Consider the following 23182-nt stretch of genomic DNA (forward strand, 5'->3'; position numbering starts at 1 on the left):
TAACACTTCAAATAAATTTTTAAAAGTTTTAAACTATGAATTCACAAAACATGAAATTACATTTTAAAAAAAGTTTAAACTGCTAAATTTTAATACGTTGACGAGAAATCGAGCCTAGACATGATTTCTTTTAATTGGTCAGTTGGTGTTATAGGTTCAACATGTTTTCACGTAATATAAATTTAAGACAATTTAAGACTTAAACTAATTTTTTAAAAGATTTAGACTAAAATCGTTTGAATTCACAAAAACATGAAAATTAATAAATAAACATTTTTAACAATAGTTTAAGCTATTAAATTTTAATACGTTGACGACAAACCAAGCCTAGACATCCGGTCCTTAGGATTTCCTTTGGTCGGTTAGTTGGTGTTATAGGTTGAACATGTTTTTACGTGATAAAAATTTAACTCATAAACTAAATTTTAAAAAAATTTAAACTAATGAATTCCCAAAAACATGAAATTACATATTAAAAATAGTTTAAGCTGTTAAATTTTAATATGTTGACGATTTTCATGTACTATAAATTTAACACATAAACTAATTTCTTAAAAGTTTTAGACTAAAATCGTGTTTGTATTCACAAAAAACATGAAATCATTAAATAAAAATAGTTGAAGCTGTTAAATTTTAATACATTGACGATAAACCGAACCTAGGCATCCGGTCCTTAGATTTCCTTTGGTCGGTTCAACATATTTTCACGTAATATAAATTTAACACATACAGTAACTAATTAATAAACTTAAATATATTAAACTCACAAAAAATAAACATTTATAAAAAATATCCTAAGGACTTTTGACATTTTAGTGTTTTGTTAAATTTTAATACTTTGATGATAAATAATTGGATTTAGTTTAACAGTTGAACCTACGTTGGGTTTAAGATAAAGCCCATATTATATAAAAACAACCCATTAAGTAAACGGCGTCGTTTTCGGTAGATAGCTCTATTGGGTTGCCCTAAAACATCATCTCCCATGAGTAGCAGCGTATATAAGTTGCGTTTTCTTTCTGCTTTACCTCTCCAATCTCAGTGTTTTTTTTTATGGCTTAGGATTTGAATTGAAAGTTAAAACTTTTCGTATTTGAGCAGTGTTTAATTTTTGTGTTAGGTCATCTAACAAAGCAAGATTGGTTTAACTTCGTACCAATTTTGTGTCGGAAGATGACAACATTATTAGTTAATAGACCTCCATGGGCATATTTATCTTCATGGAACTCTTCTCTTTCCATGGAGTAGCTCTACGGAGGTCACACTTCCACACTTATATTTACGTATCTCTGTCCGAATCAATCTCTAATCATCATTGCCATTGGTTGAGTTCATGAATTTAATTATCTTGTTGTAGTAGTTTCTTAGAACAGTGTTTTTATATTGTTTGTTGAATCTTTAAGTTACTGTCTTGAGATTCCAATATTTTTAGTTTGCAGTCATCCTTAAAGCAAATAGGTTATAACCTCTTTACCAAATTTGTGTCGGAGATGACGACATTGATTTTGCCTCTCCATGACAATTTTTCTTCATTGGGATTATTTTTCTACTACTTCCATGGAGTAGATCTATGGATGGGCACATTTTTTGGTTTTTAATCATTACATTATTTCAGCAGCCTGACGATTTCTTGGATGAACAAAGCTAACAACAAAAACAAACCAATGAAGCATTTGTCCATTGAAACAGAGCAGTAACAAGAAAAAGGATTTTAATTTTTAGTAATATGATTCATTGAGGAATTCTTACTGAGTCTGATATAAGTGAGACCGGCTTTAATATTATGGGTTTTGCTGAGTAAGTTGAATAATTGAGTTTGAAATTGAATGTCATAAAATATTCTCCCCCAATATGTAGGTTTCGTTTCAGTACATTTTCTTCGTATTAACACTTTGATTAGCCTCTAAATAAAAAATACCAAACTAGTACTAAAGAAATGATTTTTGAAGAATTGTTAATATATCTTCTTCTAACCATTATAACACAAAAAGGGCCTCGTATGTAAAAAGCCCACAAGCCCAAATGATCGAATTGTCCTGACTGGTTCATCTAGATATTCATATTAGTCTACGCGTAAAAGATTAGTTTATTGGAGAAAACAATGACGCGGGGAAAAGTAAACAAACACGGACCCGACGACGTATAAGCGACCCAGCCCCGAGTCGCACCGCCTGGGTTGGTCTAAAGTCTTCCATACTTACTCGGTTTATCATCTTTTAAAAAATTTAAATTAATTACACCCTAACACAGTCTTTACTCTCTTTAGTCTTAAGTTTTAATAAACTCTTTGATTATTACTTTTATTATTTCAACTGTATGACTATTTTCTTAATTCACGAATGAGTCTCACATGCGTACTCGATCCCGGTCCAAATTTTCCCATCTTTGTAATCGGTAGTATAATAAATACGTCATGGTCATATATATAAAGGACTCATTACAAATCGTATCATAATCAAAGATACAACATGGTTGGTGGGAACTAAATATATCTATTCATTGATAATATATATAAACTATTCTAAATACCTCGAGTTAATGATATATGCTATTTAATTTTAAGGTGAAACACGCGTAATCTTAGTATGCCTTTATGTAATAATGCTACATAGTTTTTGGTATGACCGTAATAACACGCGTAATCTTTTAAGTTTCTTTATGTAATGCTACATAGTTCTTGTATGTATGTTATTATAAACTTATAATTATGAAGCTTTGAATATTTTATAACAATATATAAAAAGGAAGGTAAAATTTAATTAACCGTCGATTGTCGAAACATATTCAAGTCATAAATCTGGACCCAGAATAATATAATCCACAGGATGTCAACGGTCAACATTCCAATTCAGTTCACAAACCTAGATCAAACGTTCCATTTCATACTAATTTTCTCTTTCAAAGCTTTACACAACCTTTGACCATGTCTCTCTTTATATATTAGTATTATATAAGTAGAAACCCACGAACATGCATATATAAAAACACGTCAAACAAACATATATTTATACAAATCCCATAAACCCCGTTTCAGTCTTCATCAAATCATCATCTAGAGAGAATATTAGATTTTTGTTAAGTACCAAACAAACAAACAAAGATATAAAGAAATAATGGTGTTACCTTGGAGATCAAGTGGAGGAGGAGTAGCAAAGAGACGTAATCAATTGACTTCCGGCGATATCTCCGTCGTGGAAACCAAGATTCCTGCTCAAATCCGATCATCATCGAGGATGGAGCGGATTAGGTCACCACGGGTACAGTTGACACCGCGTGATGCGGTTGAGATAAGTCGGAGACTAGAAAACGCGTCGGCACGTAAGGAATATGCCGAGTGTTTCGAGCTTGTTAGCAAAATCAAGAACTTGGGAGGAGGAGGAGGAGACACGAACAAAAAGTATTTGGTCCAAAACGGCTGCGTTTTGTCGCTGTCTTCTTGTTTCGAAACATTCTCTGAGGGGCGTGATATACACGTGCGTCTCCTCGAGGAGATCTTGTATATTCTGTCTTCCTGGTTGCCTCTGAGTCGGTCAGAAGGTTTCTCGAAGATGGGATCAACGGCTTCGCTTGACTGTCTCGTACGGTTCTTGAACTCCACGGACGCTAAAACGAGACAAAACGCTGCGTTCTGCATCAGAGAAGTTATTGCAGTAGACAAGAGGTACGTGAATGCGTTAACAGATACCGAAGGAGCTTGTGAAGGATTAGTTAAGATCATCAGAGACTCTGTTTCGACTAGCTCCACGAAAGCATCTCTAATGGTGATTTACAGAGCGGTTTCGTGTAACGACAAGATAGCTACAAGATTCGTTAGATTGGGTTTGGTTGAACTGATCACAGAGATGATGGTGAACAACAATGCAGAAAAGAGCGTTTGCGAGAGATCACTAGTTGTTCTAAACGCTACATGCGATAACGAGCAAGGCAAAGAAGATGTTCTTAGAAACGCTTTGATCGTTCCTCTTCTAGTGAAGAAGATTCTTCGAGTATCGGATCTCGCGACACAATGTTCTGTCTCGATTCTTTGGAAGCTATGGAAGAATAATAACGGACAAGGTGATGATCGTTTGTTAGTTGAAGCTCTTCAAGTTGGTGCTTTTGAGAAACTCTTAGTGCTTTTACAAGTCGGGTGCGAGGAGAAGACGAAGGAGAAAGCTAGCGAGCTCTTGCGGAATCTAAACCGTTGTAGAAACGAGATCGAGAAGACGAACTGTGTCGAATCTTCGATGCATTTGAAGAATGTGAAGAAATCTTTTTAATCAAACAAACACAATACAACAACACAAGACACTAATATTCTTTGTAGTTACTCTGTTTCTAATACTCTGTTTTTGAATTTTTTTTTTTGGTTTGAATCATTATTATGTATCAACAGTTAAATACAGTTTTTGTCCATCACTGATCAAATCTACATCAATAATTTTACCTTCATCTTCAGACAATATACAAGAAGCTTCCGGGACTTTTAGTTGCTCCGCTGCAGTTTTTACAAGTTCTTCGATGCTTCGAGGCACCCACATTACAATACCACGTCTTCTTTTCTCTTTTGTATCATCAGGATGTAAAGAATACACTGTACACTTCTTCTTATACACTTTATCTGCAGATTATTCGAATAAACAAACCGCTCATTAGTCTTACATATATTAGAAACATTGCTACCTTGACCTATATGTCGATTAAACTACCTTTAAACTCTTTGGAACCACTCGGAAACGAAGAGATCTGAGAACTCTTTGCGTCTTCGAGTAACTTTATCAACATCTTGTTCCCACAACCCAAGGCTTCATCTAGTGGAGTATTTCCCCATCTAATTCAAATACAAAAAAAAACAACTCAGAAACCGCCAAAAACAAACCACTCTTTATTTGGTAAGATAAGGAATAAAAAAAAGCATTTACCTGTCTTTTGCAAGAACATTAGCACTTGCTTCTACCAATTGGATTGCCAAGACATAAAATCCTTCAGAGGCTGCTACATGAAGAGGTGTTCTGTGATCATAATCTTTGGAATTAGGATCGATTCCATTACTGAGAAGCCGTTTCAGGAAATCGCTGTCTCCTTTCGCAACCACGGTACAAAGGAAAGTCCCAGCGTTCTCAATATTTAACGTAGCTCCTTCTTTCACAAGTAACGCCGCAACACGATCATTCCCATTCTTGATTGCTTCTAATAACGGCGTGTTTCCCAACTTATCTTTGACATTTACATCTACTGATTCTTGAATAAGGTATAGAGTAATGTCTTCATATCCTCTTGAGGCTGCAAGATGCTGTCAAGAGCAAAAAACATGTTTAGATATGTTCTAAATTCAATTAAAGAAACCAAACAGCTCTAATTAAGACCGTACCAAAGGAGATCTTCCGTCATAATCTGTTTTATTCGGGTCAGCTCCAGCTCGAATCAAACTCTTAAGCTGATAAAGATCACCGTAGAAAGCTGCGCTATTCAACTTCAAAGCTAGCTCTGCCTCTTGTTTACTGATATGAAAGGTTATATCGGATTCCAATTGCTTAATCCGAACATTAGATTCTTTCCCTTCAAGCAGATTGTTTAGAATCCTCCGTCCATCGTGGAAATAGATCTCGAGAATGTTCATAAAAGATTGCTTATCGAGCCTTAGAAGCCGACATAGCTCGGAAACTCGAACTGTGTAAGGCTGAGGAATGTTGCATAGGATTGAAATCTCTCCAAAAGAATTATCTGGTTGTAAAAGTGCCACTATTTCTTCAGAACCATCCTTAGTTATACCTATCTCCTCCTGATTTAAATCAAAAACATTTTGATTTTACCAAATTTGAATTTTAAACATTCTAAAGCTTATATTGACGAAAAAGGCTAAATTTTTGTTTACCAATACACCGTGACAAACGAAGTAGAGTTGATCAACAACGCTTCCTTGCTCCATAATAACTTCTCCAGGGAGGAAGAACTCTTCATGAAGTCTTATAACCTGTAATAAAATCAAAAGTGTGCTCTTGAGTTACCTGAAGATATTTGATATTTACAGTCCAAGTCAAAAGGCTTACAATCTGGTTAATGAATTCAGACGAACACCCACGAAAGAGAGGAACTTTCTCAATATACGGCAAGTATAAAGTTTGCGCAATCTGCAGTAAAAACGTAAGTTTACATTTTGCTCATCATCTGAATTAAACATCTCTAACGCATTTATCATATATACCTTAGCACGGATAGAGACAGGGATGTCTTGAAGAGCAGCTACCTCAGTGTAGCTACTTTCGTACTGCAACCGCAAATGTCCTGTGATCTGACCACGGATGTTTCTACCTAGTTTGTTTCTATTCATATACCTCATTATATCCGCCATCTTATCCCGGAATCTCTCTGTTTTTGAACCTTTTACAATCAAAGCTGTCATGTTACCAATCAAGTAAGCTCCTAGAATCATATCGAATGAAATGTACACCATGGCGAATATCATTTCCCGCATATTAACCGCGTGTATATCTCCATAACCTGCATCAAAAGAAACATACGAATTAGGGGATGTGCATATAAAACAGAATCAAAGCAAAAGAGTCACTAAGTTTTCAGTTACCAGAACTTACCAACAGTTGCCATAGTAACAACTGCAAAGTACATAGAAGTAGTGTATCTAGTCCAAAGATCGATCTCTCTAAACTTCGAGTAACTGTAATCTCCCAACTTCAAACTTCCGATCCAAGTGTACCCTTCTTGAGAAGCAGGCAGCGTCGTGGCCAAGTAATAGAAGATACAAGCCGCAGTGTGAGTGCAATAGAGCTCGACGAATATAAGCTTGACGATTCTTGTGAAAAGGTAATTGATCCTTATATCTTTCTCCATCTTGTGGAAAAACAAAATCACTCTATGAACTCGATATAGCCTTATCAACAATAGATACCTCACTTCTTCTTTTTCACCTGCAGCCTGTTTTCAAATTCACAGTTTTAAACACCTCGTTTGGTTTATCACGGTTTTAGCAAAAATCAAAGAGTAAAAAAGTGTACCTTGTAGATGATATCCCATGGCATGCAAGCAAGTAAATCAATGATAAAAGATGATTTTAAGTACCTGCAAAAATGGCAAACACCATGAAGAGGTGTTAAGCTCATTCCTTTGAATACAAGATACCGTAAGAAGACAGAAACAGAGGAGAGTATTAATACCGTAAAGCGATAGAGCTGCGTCTATAGACCATTCTGTAAGTGTGGCTATCACGATAAGCGACGAAGAATGTCAAGACAATATCCATTAAGAAAGCGATCTGACCAGCGATATCGAGGATGAAGAGATTCTCAGGTAATCCTCTGAAGAAACCGAATTCGAGTGGAGTGAAGAAGGAAGAATAAAGTGCCCATATCATTATAAACATCGTCCACGCCTTGTACCACCTACGTAACGTAATGGAAGAATCTTGTGATCAATCTTTAGATTCTTGAAGTAGCTAAACTAAACTCATTAGTGATCTAAACTCATGGTCGTTAGAATTTTTAACGAACGGATTAATTGTGATTATACGTGTCATAAAAGTTGGCGGGGAAACGAATGAATGAATAACCGAAGAAAAATGTAATGACAATAAAAGAAAAAAAAAAGGTTAAAAACCACAATCAAGCCCCTGAGTTTTTATTTTCACTACAATTGACCCCAAAACTTTGTTAAGCTGACGATATTACCTTCTAAATTTATTGATTTGATTTAAGTTGGTAACTTAAAAAATCTAATAAACTAATGTATGTAAGATTTAGTCTTAATCAATAGCTACCCTAAAACCATATAGCAAAGTAAGTAGACTAGAATAGAATTAAAATATAAAGTGTAGGGGTTACTTGTGAAACAATAGAAAAAAAACAAGGATTCAGAATATAAATTCAGAAAATATGTTTTTACCGGTTATCGGGATGGACAATGGAGCCTCTGGAGATATCTCTGATTCCATTAATGACGGTGAACTTGCCGCCGCTACCTCCGGCGGAGTCTAACCCTAAGAAATTTGCGAGGGGATTGAATCTATTCCCTCGCGATTCTACGATCCCATCGCTGAAATCATCAACCTCGTAATCCTCCAATTCCACGGCCGATTCTCCGCCGCTCCGGTAAGAAGCTCCGCCGCCGCCGCCGCTACTTCCGCCCATTACACTTCTTGATCGAGAAATTAGGTTTAACCAGATAATCGGATATTTGAAGAAGACAATAATCTCTTCTCTCTCTCTCTCTCTTTTTTGTTTCTTCTCCCTTCTCTCTCTCTCTCTCTTATTTCCTTTTTGTGATTTTTCAGTTACGCCTAAAATTGGCGCCTGAGTTTGAAAACTTTCAGATAGAGAAAAAAAAAACAAATCAGCAACTCAAGTTAATTCGATGACTAATAACATCGAAGCAGCCAAATTTATAGAAATTTTTTCGTTATTATTTTTTTGGTTAGTGCTGTAAAAGTGCTGTTGTTGTTATTATTATTTTTAATCAAAGTTCAAATCTTCATTGTAATTTTGTTCAAAAAAAAGAATATTTAATATGCATTTATGTCTTCACATTTATGACCTATGAAGAGCACCACATAAGTGATTAGAGTCTTTTATGACCACAAGAATATACAAGTTATTAGTTATGTGATAAAGTTTTGATGATGTGCTCCAGATTACGTTGAAGAGTCACTTAGCTTATCTCTCATTTTTGTTCGTAAAAGGTTTCTTCCTTTTTAATGCAAACCGGTTTATCTTTTATCACGTTCATGCATAAGTGCTCAGAGAATGATACTTCAGAAAGGATAATTCAATACTTCTGATTTCTGTTAGTAGTAGTTATTGTTTGGTAACGTAGGTCGAACCCGATTGGTGTGTTTGTGTTTGTCAGTGTGTATGTATTAGATGTGGATAGACTCTAAACTGAAATGTCCCTAAATTTTTGATTCCCGTTGTGCTAACTTTACCACTATAAAAATTCACGTGACAATTTGAACCAAATGATTGAGTGCTTTCAATTAGGTCAGAGGTAATTTAGTTATATAATTTATGTTCTAATGGGTAATAATAGTTTATATCAATTGTGCATTAACCGACCTTTGCTTTTGGTCTGTTCTCTCATTTGTTTTGTAGACTCCTTTTCAAGTTACAAACAAGATAGCACAACGTTGTTATTTCCTTGCTTTTAAATTATATATCTCCATTGTGATGGAAAAAGCAGGATGCAAATTATATAAGTTATATATATAAGCATGCTGCATATGGTTGCCACTCACAAACAGTCCAAAAGTCACTAAACATGAATATGTTTAGTTAGTGGTCTTCCTTGTTGAATACTTGACCCCTAATGAGTTAATGGACATATTTGACCCCTAATTGGTTTCCGGAACACATGTATTTGTTTAATACCCCACAAAGTGTTTTAAGATATGATTGTTAAATTATCCACTTTTGGTTTAACAAAACTAGAATGAAACGACCATATATATCAGTCAATTATCGAACAACCTAGTATTATGTATGGTTGGCTCATCATTAATGAATTTTTTTGTCACCAAAGTGAAGTGTTAACCACATGAAAGGCTGAAACTGCTAGGAACTGACACAGTGTCAGGATAATCCCGATAACTATACTCAAATATCTATTGATCCTCTGAAACTACAGATAACAAGATTTGAGAATTCTAGATCAGGAATTGATAGTGTTCTCTGAGAATTTTAACAGAAGATGTTTTACCAGGACAAAGATTTTGAAACACTGTCTTTTTTCAAAGATGTTGAGCTCTCCAATCAACAGCGGAAACCTCGTCATCCTCCTCATCGCTGGAGGATTCTTCCTCGGTCTTCTTCGGCTTTTTAACAGACCCCTCAGAGGTTTTACTACGCTTTGCTAATCTAGCCGCTTTAAGTTCCATTTTCCTCCTCTTCAGAATCTCCACTTTCTCGTTGTATGATCTAGCAGAAGAAGATTAAAAGGAGAAGCCAAGTGTTTACTTAATGGTTAATATTGAACAAGTCCCAACACTTTCATCTTCTTGCTATTTAACCAAGTAATGTAACAAAATACCTTTGCTCTCTTTGTTCCTCCTCTTCTATAGTTTCAGCAGCATCGACCTAAGAATTAGAGTGTGGAAAGAGAGGTTGTCAAGTTTTAAAGATAGAGCTTATGATGTTGGCAGCAATTATTTTATAGTTACAGAAAGTTATCTGACCTCTTCTTCTTCCATGCGGCTATCCACTACTTGAAGATCTTCTTGTATCAACTTCTCAAATTCTTTATATTCATCCCTGAAAATAGATCCATGTTCATATAAGTTCACAAAGAGAGTTATTCGGTACAAAGTCTTTTACAATCTCATGAAATGTAACAGAACCAAAACAGTAAGCTTTCAATTTGATTTTCTGCATCTTAAAAAGCAAAAACAAGAAAACTCACTTGATGTCTGGTTTGACGAGCTTTATTCCACGGGCAAGCAGGTCAGCTTCTTTATTATCAAAAAAACCGGATGGAAGGGCACCTTTCACCGCTGGTTTCGTTTCTGAACCACCTGTAGTCTGTGTCTGACTCTCTTGAGGTTCACTGGTGGTATTGGTATTTGAAGAATCGGTTATCTGATTATCAAAGAATCCGGCTGGAAGAGGTCCCTTTGTCTTGCTTGTTTCTGAACCTGTAGACTGCTTTGATTGCTGTATATTCTTGGAATTTTCCAATTCTACTTCTCCAGATTCTGAACATATATATTTTAACTAGTAAGGTTTTTGCCATGATACACAATAACGGAAACTCAATTGACAAATAAAACTACCCTTGAGAGTGCATTAGCCAGTCATGATTACCTCTAGCAGGCTCACGATTTTCGAAGAAATTTGGCGGAAGAGCAGATGATGTCTGAGGTTTGGATGGTTTAGCAAATGTTTCAGATTTTGCTGGCTGAGTTGCAGCAGGTTTGCTACCCCGTTGAACTCCAGCTGCACTAGCCTTTAGATTATCGATTGCCTGTCCCAACAATTCATCAACCAAACCAAAGTTACTAAGACAAAAGAACATAAACAGAGCCAGCTACTGAAGAAGTTAATTAACAAAGTCCCACAATTCAGTAGCAGCAATCCATAATCCATATAAAAGCATGAACTTAACTCTTAACAGTTAACACCAACCATCAATGTATCTATGCAAATCATGTTAACTCTTATAGAGCAGAAGAGACTGACTATATGAGCATTGGAATAATTACCTCGTGATGCTTACGAGAAGCTTGGTGTACATCCCAGAGTGATTCAGATTTCAACACGACATTGCAGACTCGACACACAGGCTGGTCTGATTCATTGTACCTACAAACAATTCCAATAAACACATAAATCTTCATCCCAAACTGTAATCACCTCTATAACTACAGCTCAAGCCCAATCCCACAAAATTTTATGATGATAGAATCGTTTACCTAACGAGAGGAGAATCTATGCGTGTATCTTTCTTCTTAGCGTTGAGTTTAGAGCGAAACATCGCCTTCTTCTTCGCTTGAGCATCCATCACTCTCCTTGGAAGCAACAACAAACCCAGGTAATGAATACGAGAAGATCTGAGAAATTCGTCTAGTACAAATCCTTAGAAGATGGATTTCACCACAACCTAGCCTAAGACCATCAGGATCAAAACGTCTCCCTCCTCCGTTCTTCTTCTCCGCAATCTCTTCTACGGGTCGGGTCGGGTCGATCGAAGCCGGGTTTAGTCTTACAACTTTTGGGCTGATTCTGGGCCGCTAACAAATACTGGGCTGATAACAAATACTGGGCCACTCAATAATATCTCATTGGTTATTAAATTATGGATTATTCACAGCAAAAATAAAAATCAATAAATTTTTTTATTTCTTTTTTTTGGGGAAATATCAAAACCATGAAAAACATAGTTATAAGAACATTGGTATGAAGTTTTTGAATTAAGCTCACAAGAAGTTGTTTATTATTATTAACTTTTTGTCAACTGAGTTTAAAAGAAATACTTTCATTTGTTACCAAACTAACAAATTGTAAAGTTTTTGAATCTGAGAGTTCATCATAAGGTTGAGACCATTTTTTTTGTAACAATAATGAATAAACTCCTTCATGCCTTTGTAAGCTGCAACGCCTCCACGAATAACTCCTTCAGAGAAGCGTTTGAAGCTGCAACTCTCTGCGATGTGATGTCCAAATCTTTACCCGATCTGTTGAACACACACACACAAAAAACACAGTTAAAAAATAGTTGGAACGTTGAGTGTGTGTGTGTTTGGTTTAGTCTCAATACTTACGGATCAAAAATGAGTCCTCCAGCTTCTTTAACGATCACAATCCCTGCTGCAATGTCCCTGTCAAAAATATTGATATTATGCCATCAAGATCTAATCGTGTTTCTGCAAGATTGAAACTGATTTATAATCCAAGCAAAGCGGAAGAAAGAAAAGACAATTTACCATGGACCACCGAAACCAACTTCATAGAAGATATCAACTCTTCCACACGCGACACCACAGAGGTCCAGTGCGCACGAGCCACTCATCCTAAGGGACCTAACCTGGTGAATGAATCAAAGAGAAGACACAATCATGAGTTTTGGCAGAGGTTATAGAGCCAAGTGGTGGAGTTCCAAAATTCTCTCAATAAACTTTCACCTTGGTTAACAAACTGTTGATTCTGTTGGTTGTATCGTCTAATGTAGCTTTATCACGTTTAGTACCAGCCTGTAATGCAATTTGCCATATAAACCCTGAGTAAGAGGCCCCAAAGCAATCTAGTTTGATAGTGTAGAAAAAAAGGAGCCAGGTTTTTACCTCTGTTACGAGCAAAGCAGTAACAAGTTCACTCTGAGTTGACACTGCAAAAAAGAACGTTGTTTGAGTTAAAAAAAAAAAATGGAAGAACTCCACACTCTAAACCAGCGTAAGCTATCTTCTTGATGGCCATAGACAGAGAGATCAACAAAATCTTCAAGTCTCTCTATAGAACAAATGCTAACCTTTAATTGGCTTTCCATTCAAGAATGCTCCTTTCCCTTGGACACCGGTATATAGCTGTTTTATCATTGAATATCATGTTAAAAACGTCACCATACATTCATTGATCAAAGAAACTATCTATAATGGTAACTGATTGAAGAAACTTGAACCATCATTAGAAGGATCTACACATTACCTCATCCATAATCGGATTAAAAACAACGCCAACCACAGGGATTTTTCCAATGGTAAGTCCAATGGAAACGCACACAAAAGGGAACCTGAGAATAATCAGCATTTGGTCTTGTTTCAATACAATGTGAGAAACGAAACACACACAATCATTTAAATGGAAAAGTCAGGCAAGAACATATATGTTTACCCGTGAACGAAATTAGTAGTTCCATCAAGAGGATCAACAATCCAAGTTGGTTCATCAGTTAGTTCAGTCACACCGAATGCAGCTGTAGTTTCTTCTCCAATGAACTAAAAACCCATAGCCAAAAAAACTCTCATTATCAATGCAAGGAAGAAGGAGGAGCTAACAAAGATCCAACAAAAGGGGGAATTCAACGTTAGAGAAGGAATAATAAATCACCTTGTGGTTGGGGAAAAGCTGCTTGAGATGATTAAACACGAGTTCTTCACATCCTTTATCAGTCTCTGTCACCAAATCCACCTAAGAAACAACAACAAATTTCAGGAACCAAAGTAAGATAGATTCCAAAACAAAATTGACACTCTGTGATTAGAAGAAGCAATTCCCACTTTGTGGGATTATGTAAGATGAAATAAAGATGCAATCTTGCAAGAAAAAGTTGTTAGAGCAGAGGGAAAAAATAAAATAAAAACCTGGCCTTTGTGTTCAACATGTTTGGTCTCGTAAAACCCTTTACGAATGACCTGGAGAATGAAACCAAATAAGCCAAATTAAATCATGATTACCCCCAAAAGATCGTTCAAAACCCAAGGAGATCGAATAAGAGAGAAAGAGATAGAGAGACCTGTCCAGCTTTTTTAGCGGCATCAATGGCAGCAGCCAAGAACTGATCTAGAGAATCTACATTAAATTCAATGTCGCCCAATAAAATTAAAAAAAAAAAAAAAAAAGCAAATGAGAAAACAGAGGAATAGAAACGTAGGAGAACTGAAGAAGTTAACTGAGATTTGAACCCTTGTTGTCTTTACCATTGTCCGCCATATTCGATGAAAGGAGGAAGAGAGAAGACGAAAAGAGTGATGCCTTTGGCTTTGCTTTAGTTGTGTGGATGGTTATCTCTTCTTTCTTACTTCTTAGAAAACCAAAAAGTTACGGTTTTCTTTTTGTGGTTGGGTATAAACCGAATATTCTAGGCATCTCTAATCTTCCAATAGATACAAAATTACCCAATTTGGATCCGATATTACCCCAATAATCAAAGCTTTGAGATTCGTTTCCCAAAAGCTAACTTAACCAATTTGAAGGATTAGATTCGACCTTAATTTTGATATCCAAGACTATTTTACGGGTTCGGGGTGAATCCGAGTCGGTTTGGGCTTGACACATTTATTGGACTAATTTTGAATTGTTATGGGCCGGACTCACCATGTAATGTTTTTAGTCCAAAAGAGTCAAAATTATCATTAACATAAATGGTAAAATCGTGTATCAAAAGAAAGGGAAAAAAGCTTTAAAATACTTCATCTATTTTCTATTTTTTATTTGGAAGTTTAATATCTTGTCTTTTTTGGTTGGAAGAAAAATACCTCACTTAATTGAAACGTGTGATTTAATACTCAAATTAATAAATTTTGTTAGTTTCATACTTACGATTTTTTGACAAAAATAAAATTCCGTTTTTACCCTTACTATGTCAATTAATAATTAATTTTAAATGACATGGTATTAATTTATGGACAATTCTTGGGTTCACCCCCACTTAATTAAGGAAACAAATTATTAATTAAAAAGCAAAATATGTATATCATTCAATTTTAAAGTTATTAATTCTAAACATTAAATTATAGTTTTAATTATAATATGTAAGTCTAAATTACTTTTTTATAAACCCAAACCGACATATAATTTTCTTGAATTTTAAAATCTAAACCCTAACCACTCTTTTATAAACCCAAACCGACATATAATTTTCTTGAATTTTAAAATCTAAACCCTAACCACTCTTTTATAAACCCAAACCGACATATAATTTTCTTGAATTTTAAAATCTAAACCCTAACCACTCTTTTATAAACTCAAACCGATATATAAATTTGTTTGATTGTAAAATCTAAATCCTAACCACTCATTTGTAAACCCAAACCGACATATAATTTTGTTTAATTATACAATCTAAACCCTAACCACTATTTTGTAAACCCAAACCAATATATAATTTTGTTTAATTGTAAAATCTAAACCCTAATCACTCTTTTGTAAATCCAATTTTTTTTAATTATAGGTTTATTTGAATTAAAATTAAATTTATTTAATATTTCTTTTTATTAATTTTAATTCAAATAAAATTATAAATTAATATCATATCATTTAAAATTAATTATTAATTGACATAGTAAGAGTAAAAATGGAATTTTATTTTTGGCAAAAAAATCATAAATATGAAACTAACAAAATTTATTAGTTTGAGTATTAAATCACATGTTTTAATTAAATGGAGTATTTTTCTTCCAACCAAAAAAGACGAGGTATTAAACTTCTAAAAATAGATGAAGTATTTTTAAGCTTTTTTCCCTCAAAAGAAATAAATCATTTTTTACGTAATTTATTCCTTTCATACCGTTGGTATTCATTCATTCATTGTATACAATCCAAATTTCAAATTACGTACTCAAAAAGGAAAAGCTTTTCCCTTTTCTAGTCTTTTTCATTTTTTTTTTTTTTTGTCATGATGTCACATAACAATGCTATAAACATAGATAATCATTTCACATGATCTGATTCTGATCTGAGGCCTATGGTTTAATAAAAACGATTAAACAGTTTCCAACACGTGCTGCTGTATAATTACGTGTATATATATATATACATATACAGTCTCCGTCGTCTTAGAAAGAAATAAGAATGAGTATCTTCTTTGTCTACTCCGTCGTCACCTTCTTCTTTATCCTTCTTCTCTCTTCAGCTCGGAGCTATGATTACGGGTCGGGTCTCGAGTCACTCGCTCGTGGGATGCTCGAATCAGCTAAGGACCCTGAGTTCTTCGAATGGATGAGAGGGATCAGGAGGACGATTCACGAGAACCCAGAGACTGGGTTCCAGGAGTTCAAAACGAGTCAACTCGTTCGAGACGAGCTCGACTCACTCGGAGTGAAGTATAAGTGGCCTGTCGCGAAGACTGGCGTCGTGGCTTGGATCGGATCCGGTTCCAAACCCGTTTTTGGACTTAGAGCAGACATGGACGCACTTCCGTTACAGGTTTTTGTTTTTCTGTTTTTGAAAATCTAAAATTAAATCCGATTTTTATGTTACTTTGACTAATGAGTTTGTAAAATTGGATGACTGTGATTGGTTAAAAAACAAAAAGGAATTAGTGGAATGGGAATCGAAGAGTAAAGTAGATGGAAAGATGCATGCTTGTGGTCATGATACTCATGTTGCTATGCTTCTTGGAGCTGCTAGGCTTCTTCAAACCAGCAAACACCTCATCAAGGTCTCTCTCTCTGTCTTTATATATATACACACAATAGAACATGTGCTTGATTGATTAAGTCAATTGTGTAGTACCCACATTCAATCATTTCGATGTAGACTGGTGTTTCCTCAGATTCTGATCTTCATTTATGTCTGTTTACTGTATGCCTATGATTGATTTATTGTATGCCCTGCAATGAGAATGTCAACTTTCTAAATGGGCCACATTCTGTTTTCTTGATTTTTTTTGGGTTTTTGAGTGAGTCAATAGTATGATATGGTTTATTGATTTGGTGGAACAAAATGCATAAATTTGAATGAAACAATAGTAATGTCTTAGTTGGATCAGATTCTGACTTTGGTGAATTTTTGGGCTTTTAAATGAAACAGTAGTGTGTGTGTGTGTACATACACACAAAAGTAACATGTTTAATTGATTATAGTGTGTGTGCCCCCAAGCAATCAAAATTTGAAATTTCTATAAGGTCAGATTCTCATTTGGTGAATCTTTCGGGGGCTTTTCAATTAAACACAATTTCTTGTTGTTGATTTTTGTTATTTGCAAAAGGGGACTGTGAAACTTGTGTTTCAACCAGGAGAGGAAGGTTATGGAGGTGCTTATGAAATGCTAAAAGATGAGATTCTAGACGACTTAGATGGGATTCTCAGCGTTCATGTCTTTCCATCTATCCCATCCGGTGGCATTGGCTCTAGGCCTGGGACCGTTCTTGCTGGTGCGGGATCGTTTACAGTGACGGTTCACGGTCAAGGTAGCCACGCAGCTACACCACACTTCTCTAAAGACCCAGTTCTTGCAGCTTCTTCCGCTGTTGTTGCTTTGCAACAGATTGTTTCACGGGAAATGGATCCACTCGAAGCTGGTGTAAGTTTGTTCTCCACTTTTAAAGCATTGTCAGAGTCAGAGTCTTGACTGAATGAGTGGCAATGAATGTTTATCAGGTCGTTACTGTTGGATACATTGAAGGAGGTCATGCAAAAAACGTAATACCGGAGAGTGCTAAATTTGGAGGTACTTTCAGAAGCTTAAGCAACGATGGTCTTCTATATATTCAAAGACGGATCAAAGAGGTATATATTATTCGTTATTACAACTTTATTTTGTTTCATTCGGGTTGGCCCCTAAACAATTCTTGATGATGCAGATTTCAGAGGCACAAGCATCAGTATACAGATGCAAAGCAGAAGTAAACTTCGAAGAGAAAAAGCCGTCACTTCACCCGGTAATGATGAACGACGAAGGCATATACGAGCATGGTAAAAAAGTAGCGGAAGCAATGATTGGAAAAAGTAACTTCCATGATTTTCCAGTGACAATGGGAGCAGAGGATTTCAGCTTCTTCACTCAAAAGACTAAAGCTGCGATTTTCGTGCTTGGGATAAAGAATGAGACGCTAGGTGCTGGTAAGCCGCTTCATTCGCCTTACTTCTTTGTTGATGAAGAAGCTCTTCCTCTTGGGGCTGCTCTTCACGCAGCCATGGCCGTTTCTTATTTGGATAAACATGGTCATGTCCATGACGATGAGGTTAAGAGTGAGTTATAGAATGTGTTACGTTCAGCATTTGGGGTAATTCGTAGACTTGTAATAATAATCATGCAAGTTGTATTGAAAACATGGAAATTAGGTGAGGTTAGGTTTCGGGGTTGGGAAGAATGTTTGTTGTTAGTCTAAACTGAAATAATGAAATTAGCTCGCGGTTTGACCAGCGGGATAAACCAATAGACTGATATTGTTTACGTGTTCACCCATTTTACAACAAAATGCATATTAAAAGTCACCAGAAAGCACCCACTTTCATTTAAAATAAATTGACACTATGCGAATAAAGAAAAAAAAAAGCAATTTGAAATTGAAAATTATCTTAACTTTAAACAATAGTGATTATTTCAAAAATATCATTAATTCATTATTGAGTCACACAAATTATATTTAAATTTGTTAACATGCATGTTGTTAAAAAAGGCATATGAAATGAATTAGGGGGTGTATTGAAATTATGATTTTGAAGGTTTTTATAGGATTTAGGAAATTTGGAATTTTGATAGATTTAGGGAAGTTGAAATAATTTATGATAAAAAATTTTCAAATTCCACTTAAAACCATGAGATTTGGATTTATGTATTTTTAACAAAATAAATCCTCTCAAATTCTCTAAAATCTCTAAAACTTATTAAAATCTAAATTCACAAATTGTTTTAAATAACAGTATATATTTTAAAGTACATTTTAAATCATCAATTAGATTTTAATAAACTTTTTAAAATTTATGATTGAATAAATTTGTAAATTTTACATAAATTACTTAAAATGTCAAGTTGAATACACCGCCAAATATAGAAGTGAATCGACTAGGAAAACCCAAAAAGAATGAAGTATTGAAATCTTCAAAATCTCAAGCATATATTATACTTTATATATACCACAACTAAGTTTTTCCTGTTGACCATTTCAATTCCATATCACATTGATACAGCCTACATAAAAAATGTCAATGGAACGTACTTATTCTCCGGCTCTAGTACAAATATATATATATATATATATATTTGTTTAAGAAGAGTAGACAGGAAATTGCAGAAACTTATAAACATTTCTTAATTCAAAATATACAAAACGGCGTCTGAGAGACACTTGTTCGTCAACGGTAGCTCAGACCAGGCCTGTTCTTGGTCACATTCAAAAAAAAAAAAAAAAACATAAAGAAACAAAAACGAATAACATGGTCGTTTAAACGTTACTGCATTTGATGATATTAATAACAGTAATTAATGTAAACGCAATAAACCGGTTGACTCTGATAAATCGTTACAACTATCTAGTATTCATAACCCTTTATTGGTTTAATTATTTTCTGTAATTTAGCTGTCACATTAATACATAAGATTCTCTTTATTTTACTTTTTATTTTTATTTGACGAAAAGGAAAAATTCCAATTAGTAACTTTTCTTTTTCCCTTTTATCTTATGATTTTATTTAGCCGGCGATAGAGAGAGAGAGAGACAGAACCTCATGTAAAAACAAGTCTCTCTGTTCAAAGTTCAAACACTCTTTAACGCGTTGCCGAATTAAAGTTTCCTCAAAACCCCAAATCCAAAAGTCCATATCTTTATCGAATTTTGAAACGAAGGAGACGAAGAATCACAGTTTTGTAGAAGAAGATGATAAAGTACAAGGCGAAGCTAAGTGTCTTCTTGTTCGTCTTCTATCTCGCTGCGGTGACTTCAGATCTAGAGTCAGACCGGAGAGCTTTAGTCGTTCTTCGTAACAGTGTTCGTGGCCGTACTTTGTTATGGAACATGAGTGCTCCTTCTCCTTGTGATTGGCACGGAGTCCACTGTGATGCGGGTCGGGTCACTGCCCTCCGATTACCCGGAACTGGTTTATTCGGTTCTTTACCAATCGGTGGGATTGGTAATTTAACGGAGCTTCAAACCCTTTCTCTCCGATTCAATTCTGCCCTCTCCGGTCCAATCCCTTCTGATTTCTCAAACCTTGTTCTTCTCCGTTACTTGTATCTCCAAGGTAATGCCTTTTCCGGTGAGATTCCTTCGTTTCTCTTCACGCTCCCTAACGTGATCAGAATTAATCTCGCGGAGAATAAATTCTCGGGTCGGATCCCGGGTAATGTTAATTCCGCGACCCGGTTGGTTACTCTGTATTTAGAGAGGAATCAGCTCACTGGTTCAATCCCTGAGATCACTCTTCCTCTTCAGCAGTTTAATGTTTCTTCTAATCAATTGAATGGTTCGATTCCGAGTTCGTTGTCGAGCTGGCCTTCAACTGCTTTCGAAGGTAACACTCTCTGTGGGAAGCCCTTAAACCTTTGTGCTGGTGACTCTGCTCCAGAGCCAGGACCAGGACCCAATCCGCCGCCGGAGAAGAAAGATAGCGACAAGTTATCCACCGGAGCTATTGTCGGAATTGTACTCGGATGTGTTGTTGGTCTGTTGTTGCTTCTCGTGATTGTGTTCTGTCTATGTAGAAAGAGAAAGAAGAAGGAAGAGAATGGTCAAGCGAGAAACGTTGAAGCTCCTGTAGCTCCTCCGGCCACAGCCGCTGCTATTCCTAAGGAAAGGGCGGCTGTTGTCCCGCCGGCTAAGGCTACGTCGTCTGAGAGTGGTGTGGTGAGTAAAGATCTGACCTTTTTCGTGAAATCTTTTGGAGAATTCGATTTGGATGGGTTGTTGAAGGCTTCAGCTGAGGTTCTTGGGAAAGGAACAGTTGGGTCTTCGTATAAGGCTAGCTTTGATCATGGTTTGATTGTGGCTGTGAAACGTTTAAGAGACGTTGTGGTGCCTGAGAAAGAGTTCAGAGAGAGGTTGCAGGTTTTGGGATCAATGAGTCATCCCAATCTTGTGACTCTGATCGCTTACTACTTCAGCCGCGACGAAAAGCTTCTTGTCTTTGAGTACATGTCTAGAGGAAGCTTGTCTGCAATCTTGCACGGTAAAAAATCGAATGCATTTATTGATTTTTCTGATTCTTTGCTTAGCTAAGGTTCTTAGTTAGTTGATGTAATGTCTCTTGATGCTAGTTTATGATCTTGATGAGGACTTATTTAGTCATTATGGTTGGAGCTCGGTTTTGAGGCTGTTTTAATGGTTTTGTAGGGAACAAAGGAAACGGGAGGACTCCATTGAACTGGGAAACCAGAGTTGGTGTAGCCTTAGGAGCTGCAAGAGCAATTAAATTCCTACATTCGCGTGACGGGACAACTTCTCATGGAAACATTAAGTCCTCGAACGTACTCTTGTCTGAATCCTATGAAGCTAAGGTCTCTGATTACGGTCTAGCGCCTATCATTAGTTCTACATCTGCACCTAACCGTATTGATGGCTACCGTGCACCTGAAGTCACGGATGCTCGCAAAATCTCCCAAAAAGCTGATGTCTATAGCTTTGGCGTCTTAATCCTTGAATTACTCACAGGTAACAAAACATTCAAACTTAATATTATCTTTTTAACTGTGTTTCTTTGCAATTGCTGCGGTGGTTTAAAGGTTTTTTAACATTGCAGGTAAGTCTCCAACACATCAGCAGTTGAATGAAGAAGGCGTTGATTTGCCGAGATGGGTCCAATCAGTTACAGATCAACAATCACCGTCTGAGGTGCTTGATCCGGAGCTCACAAGGTACCAACCTGAGGGCAATGAGAACATCATCCGTTTATTGAAGATCGGTATGAGCTGTACGGCTCAGTATCCAGATACTCGTCCTTCGATGGCCGATGTCACCAGACTCATTGAGGAGGTTTCTCATTCATCTGGCTCCTCCCCAAATCCCATATCCGACTGATTTTTTTTGGGGGTGTGTCTAAATTGATTGATTTGAAAATTGTTTGGGGGTTAAATTTGCAAATTCTTGAATAGTGTCAGGCCCCCTGTCATAGTCTTTTACTTCTTCTTGTTTTAGTTTGTTCGTTAATTCTTCTTGAGCCTCAAATTGAGATGAGACCTTTTCAGTTTTCTTTTCTCTTCTTCTTTCTATTTTTCTTAATTTCATAAGTTCCAAAAAAATGTCTATAGAACTATTGCTTCTGCTAATTTTTTGTATAAATATACAATCGATTGCGTGTGAATATTATCGGTTTTTTTTTGTTTTCTTCCTTTCACATTTATCTCACAACTCCAGTCAACGATTCGGCCGGGGAAAAGTCAACGACTTTACATCTATATTTTCATCGCCGTCCAAATATTTGAGCTAAAAAAACAAAGTCAACGACAAAAATGGTCATAAATATCAGCTAACGATTGGACAGATGAGTATTTCTCGTTTTATAATGTGAAAGTTGGTAACCACTAACTAGCAAATAAATTACTATGCTCGCATTCTCCATCATAAACTGATGTTTCTAAAATCTTGGAAGAAAACAATAAGATAGAGACATCATAGAACATGGCTTCCACACAAAACAACCGATATTATTTGGTCAATTATCACAAGATTCACGACTAGTATTATACTAATTTTAGAAAATAATCGTATTTATGACTGGGATATCATTATTTTGATAATAATTACAAGCTTGATGGGCTCTTTTGCTAAAGGGTTTTGGTCTGGCTATATGTTTCTAGGCTCAATAACTAATGAAGCCCCTTTCATAATTATGTAATTGTAACCTAAGATAATCATTTAGTCTTCTTTACTAATGTTTGGTCATACTCATACATGGGGCTGACTTGCGCTTGTAAACGCAACAACAACAACAACAACAACAAAAAAGAGCAAAAAAGATATAACAAAATAAAGACTATAAAGACAAATAGAGTTCCTACCAACTTGTAGAAACAGGTTTAAACAACATAATTGATTCATACAAATCTAGATATGATCAAGAACATATAAGAAGCGGTTTTAAGGACATTTTGGACGGCCTTCTTTAGTCTTCCAATTGTTGTAACATGGGCAACTTTGTTTGTTGCCGTAAGTGCCTGCAGGAACACAAAGACATTTTGTGCAGCACTTGAGGCAAAAGAACATGCATGGCTTCTTGTGTGATGTTGCCGAACAACGGTAGCTACACTTTGAGTTGCATTCTACGTTTGAAGTTTCCATCCAAAAACATATCACAAAATAAAAATAAAAATCATTGAGATCTTTATGTTCGTG

At 35.8% G+C, this 23182-nt stretch overlaps 7 protein-coding genes across 8 annotated transcripts in view; 3 read left to right on the forward strand and 4 right to left on the reverse strand.

Annotated features, from left to right (window-relative positions):
- LOC104744367 (U-box domain-containing protein 21-like) lies at positions 2979-4423 on the forward strand. The gene has a single exon (XM_010465411.2). It carries the CDS (start codon positions 3114-3116, stop codon positions 4257-4259), a length of 1146 nt encoding a protein of 381 aa, XP_010463713.1. The 5' UTR covers positions 2979-3113; the 3' UTR covers positions 4260-4423.
- LOC104744366 (potassium channel SKOR-like) lies at positions 4337-8415 on the reverse strand. Its single transcript, XM_010465409.2, has 11 exons — positions 7876-8415; positions 7152-7376; positions 6993-7056; positions 6573-6912; positions 6185-6480; positions 6030-6110; positions 5855-5953; positions 5351-5761; positions 4902-5272; positions 4689-4810; positions 4337-4600 (listed from the first exon to the last, which is right to left on the reverse strand). The coding sequence occupies exons 1-11, from the start codon at positions 8118-8120 to the stop codon at positions 4362-4364; spliced, it is 2493 nt and encodes an 830-aa protein (XP_010463711.1). The 5' UTR covers positions 8121-8415; the 3' UTR covers positions 4337-4361.
- Positions 9459-11595, reverse strand: LOC104744368 (zinc finger protein 830-like). Its single transcript, XM_010465412.1, has 7 exons — positions 11390-11595; positions 11180-11279; positions 10782-10941; positions 10381-10672; positions 10157-10232; positions 10012-10058; positions 9459-9899 (listed from the first exon to the last, which is right to left on the reverse strand). The coding sequence occupies exons 1-7, from the start codon at positions 11476-11478 to the stop codon at positions 9713-9715; spliced, it is 951 nt and encodes a 316-aa protein (XP_010463714.1). The 5' UTR covers positions 11479-11595; the 3' UTR covers positions 9459-9712.
- Positions 11880-14229, reverse strand: LOC104744369 (inositol-phosphate phosphatase-like). Of its 2 annotated transcripts, none has more exons than XM_010465413.2 (12): positions 14084-14229; positions 13927-13982; positions 13775-13825; positions 13521-13601; positions 13305-13408; positions 13119-13203; positions 12943-12997; positions 12758-12801; positions 12599-12667; positions 12401-12501; positions 12239-12295; positions 11880-12151 (listed from the first exon to the last, which is right to left on the reverse strand). In XM_010465413.2, exons 1-12 carry the CDS (start codon positions 14121-14123, stop codon positions 12052-12054), a joined length of 843 nt encoding a protein of 280 aa, XP_010463715.1. In that variant the 5' UTR covers positions 14124-14229; the 3' UTR covers positions 11880-12051. The 2 variants fall into 2 exon arrangements, with proteins under 2 accessions (XP_010463715.1, XP_010463716.1); XM_010465414.2 differs by having other exon boundaries at positions 14111-14224.
- Positions 15842-18315, forward strand: LOC104744370 (IAA-amino acid hydrolase ILR1). The gene is made up of 5 exons (XM_010465415.2): positions 15842-16337; positions 16447-16572; positions 17122-17436; positions 17514-17642; positions 17717-18315. Exons 1-5 carry the CDS (start codon positions 15984-15986, stop codon positions 18113-18115), a joined length of 1323 nt encoding a protein of 440 aa, XP_010463717.1. The 5' UTR covers positions 15842-15983; the 3' UTR covers positions 18116-18315.
- Positions 19544-22156, forward strand: LOC104744371 (probable inactive receptor kinase At3g02880). Its single transcript, XM_010465417.2, has 3 exons — positions 19544-21020; positions 21185-21502; positions 21591-22156. The coding sequence occupies exons 1-3, from the start codon at positions 19733-19735 to the stop codon at positions 21866-21868; spliced, it is 1884 nt and encodes a 627-aa protein (XP_010463719.1). The 5' UTR covers positions 19544-19732; the 3' UTR covers positions 21869-22156.
- The window catches only part of LOC104747972 (gibberellin-regulated protein 5-like), a 1946-nt gene continuing 1691 nt past the window's right edge, over positions 22928-23182 (reverse strand). Inside the window, exon 4 of the mRNA XM_010469675.2 lies at positions 22928-23004. Within this exon, the coding sequence (XP_010467977.1) occupies positions 22928-23004 (77 nt within the window). The remainder of the gene's footprint in view (positions 23005-23182) is intronic.

Source organism: Camelina sativa, chromosome 15 (genome assembly GCF_000633955.1).
Source record: "Camelina sativa cultivar DH55 chromosome 15, Cs, whole genome shotgun sequence".
Classification (NCBI taxonomy): domain Eukaryota; kingdom Viridiplantae; phylum Streptophyta; class Magnoliopsida; order Brassicales; family Brassicaceae; genus Camelina; species Camelina sativa.

What these genes read in the sequence shown, in the direction of transcription:
- LOC104744367 (XM_010465411.2), top strand. Translation starts at nt 3,114, where the DNA reads ATGGTGTTACCTTGGAGATCAAGTGGAGGAGGAGTAGCAAAGAGACGT.
- LOC104744366 (XM_010465409.2), bottom strand. Translation starts at nt 8,120, where the DNA reads ATGGGCGGAAGTAGCGGCGGCGGCGGCGGAGCTTCTTACCGGAGCGGC. An exon ending in TGTTACTATGGCAACTGTTG is followed by an intron (nt 6,481 to 6,572) that starts GTAAGTTCTGGT and finishes CTTTTGATGCAG; the next exon opens with GTTATGGAGATATACACGCG. An exon ending in ATGACGGAAGATCTCCTTTG is followed by an intron (nt 5,273 to 5,350) that starts GTACGGTCTTAA and finishes TGCTCTTGACAG; the next exon opens with CATCTTGCAGCCTCAAGAGG.
- LOC104744368 (XM_010465412.1), bottom strand. Translation starts at nt 11,478, where the DNA reads ATGGATGCTCAAGCGAAGAAGAAGGCGATGTTTCGCTCTAAACTCAAC. An exon ending in ATAGATTCTCCTCTCGTTAG is followed by an intron (nt 11,280 to 11,389) that starts GTAAACGATTCT and finishes AATTGTTTGTAG; the next exon opens with GTACAATGAATCAGACCAGC. An exon ending in CTCGTCAAACCAGACATCAA is followed by an intron (nt 10,233 to 10,380) that starts GTGAGTTTTCTT and finishes ATCTATTTTCAG; the next exon opens with GGATGAATATAAAGAATTTG.
- LOC104744369 (XM_010465413.2), bottom strand. Translation starts at nt 14,123, where the DNA reads ATGGCGGACAATGGTAAAGACAACAAGGGTTCAAATCTCA. An exon ending in ACTACTAATTTCGTTCACGG is followed by an intron (nt 13,204 to 13,304) that starts GTAAACATATAT and finishes GATTATTCTCAG; the next exon opens with GTTCCCTTTTGTGTGCGTTT. An exon ending in CTGCTTTGCTCGTAACAGAG is followed by an intron (nt 12,668 to 12,757) that starts GTAAAAACCTGG and finishes ATTGCATTACAG; the next exon opens with GCTGGTACTAAACGTGATAA.
- LOC104744370 (XM_010465415.2), top strand. Translation starts at nt 15,984, where the DNA reads ATGAGTATCTTCTTTGTCTACTCCGTCGTCACCTTCTTCTTTATCCTT. An exon ending in TGGACGCACTTCCGTTACAG is followed by an intron (nt 16,338 to 16,446) that starts GTTTTTGTTTTT and finishes AAAAACAAAAAG; the next exon opens with GAATTAGTGGAATGGGAATC. An exon ending in TGGATCCACTCGAAGCTGGT is followed by an intron (nt 17,437 to 17,513) that starts GTAAGTTTGTTC and finishes AATGTTTATCAG; the next exon opens with GTCGTTACTGTTGGATACAT.
- LOC104744371 (XM_010465417.2), top strand. Translation starts at nt 19,733, where the DNA reads ATGATAAAGTACAAGGCGAAGCTAAGTGTCTTCTTGTTCGTCTTCTAT. An exon ending in CTTGTCTGCAATCTTGCACG is followed by an intron (nt 21,021 to 21,184) that starts GTAAAAAATCGA and finishes ATGGTTTTGTAG; the next exon opens with GGAACAAAGGAAACGGGAGG. An exon ending in AATCCTTGAATTACTCACAG is followed by an intron (nt 21,503 to 21,590) that starts GTAACAAAACAT and finishes TTAACATTGCAG; the next exon opens with GTAAGTCTCCAACACATCAG.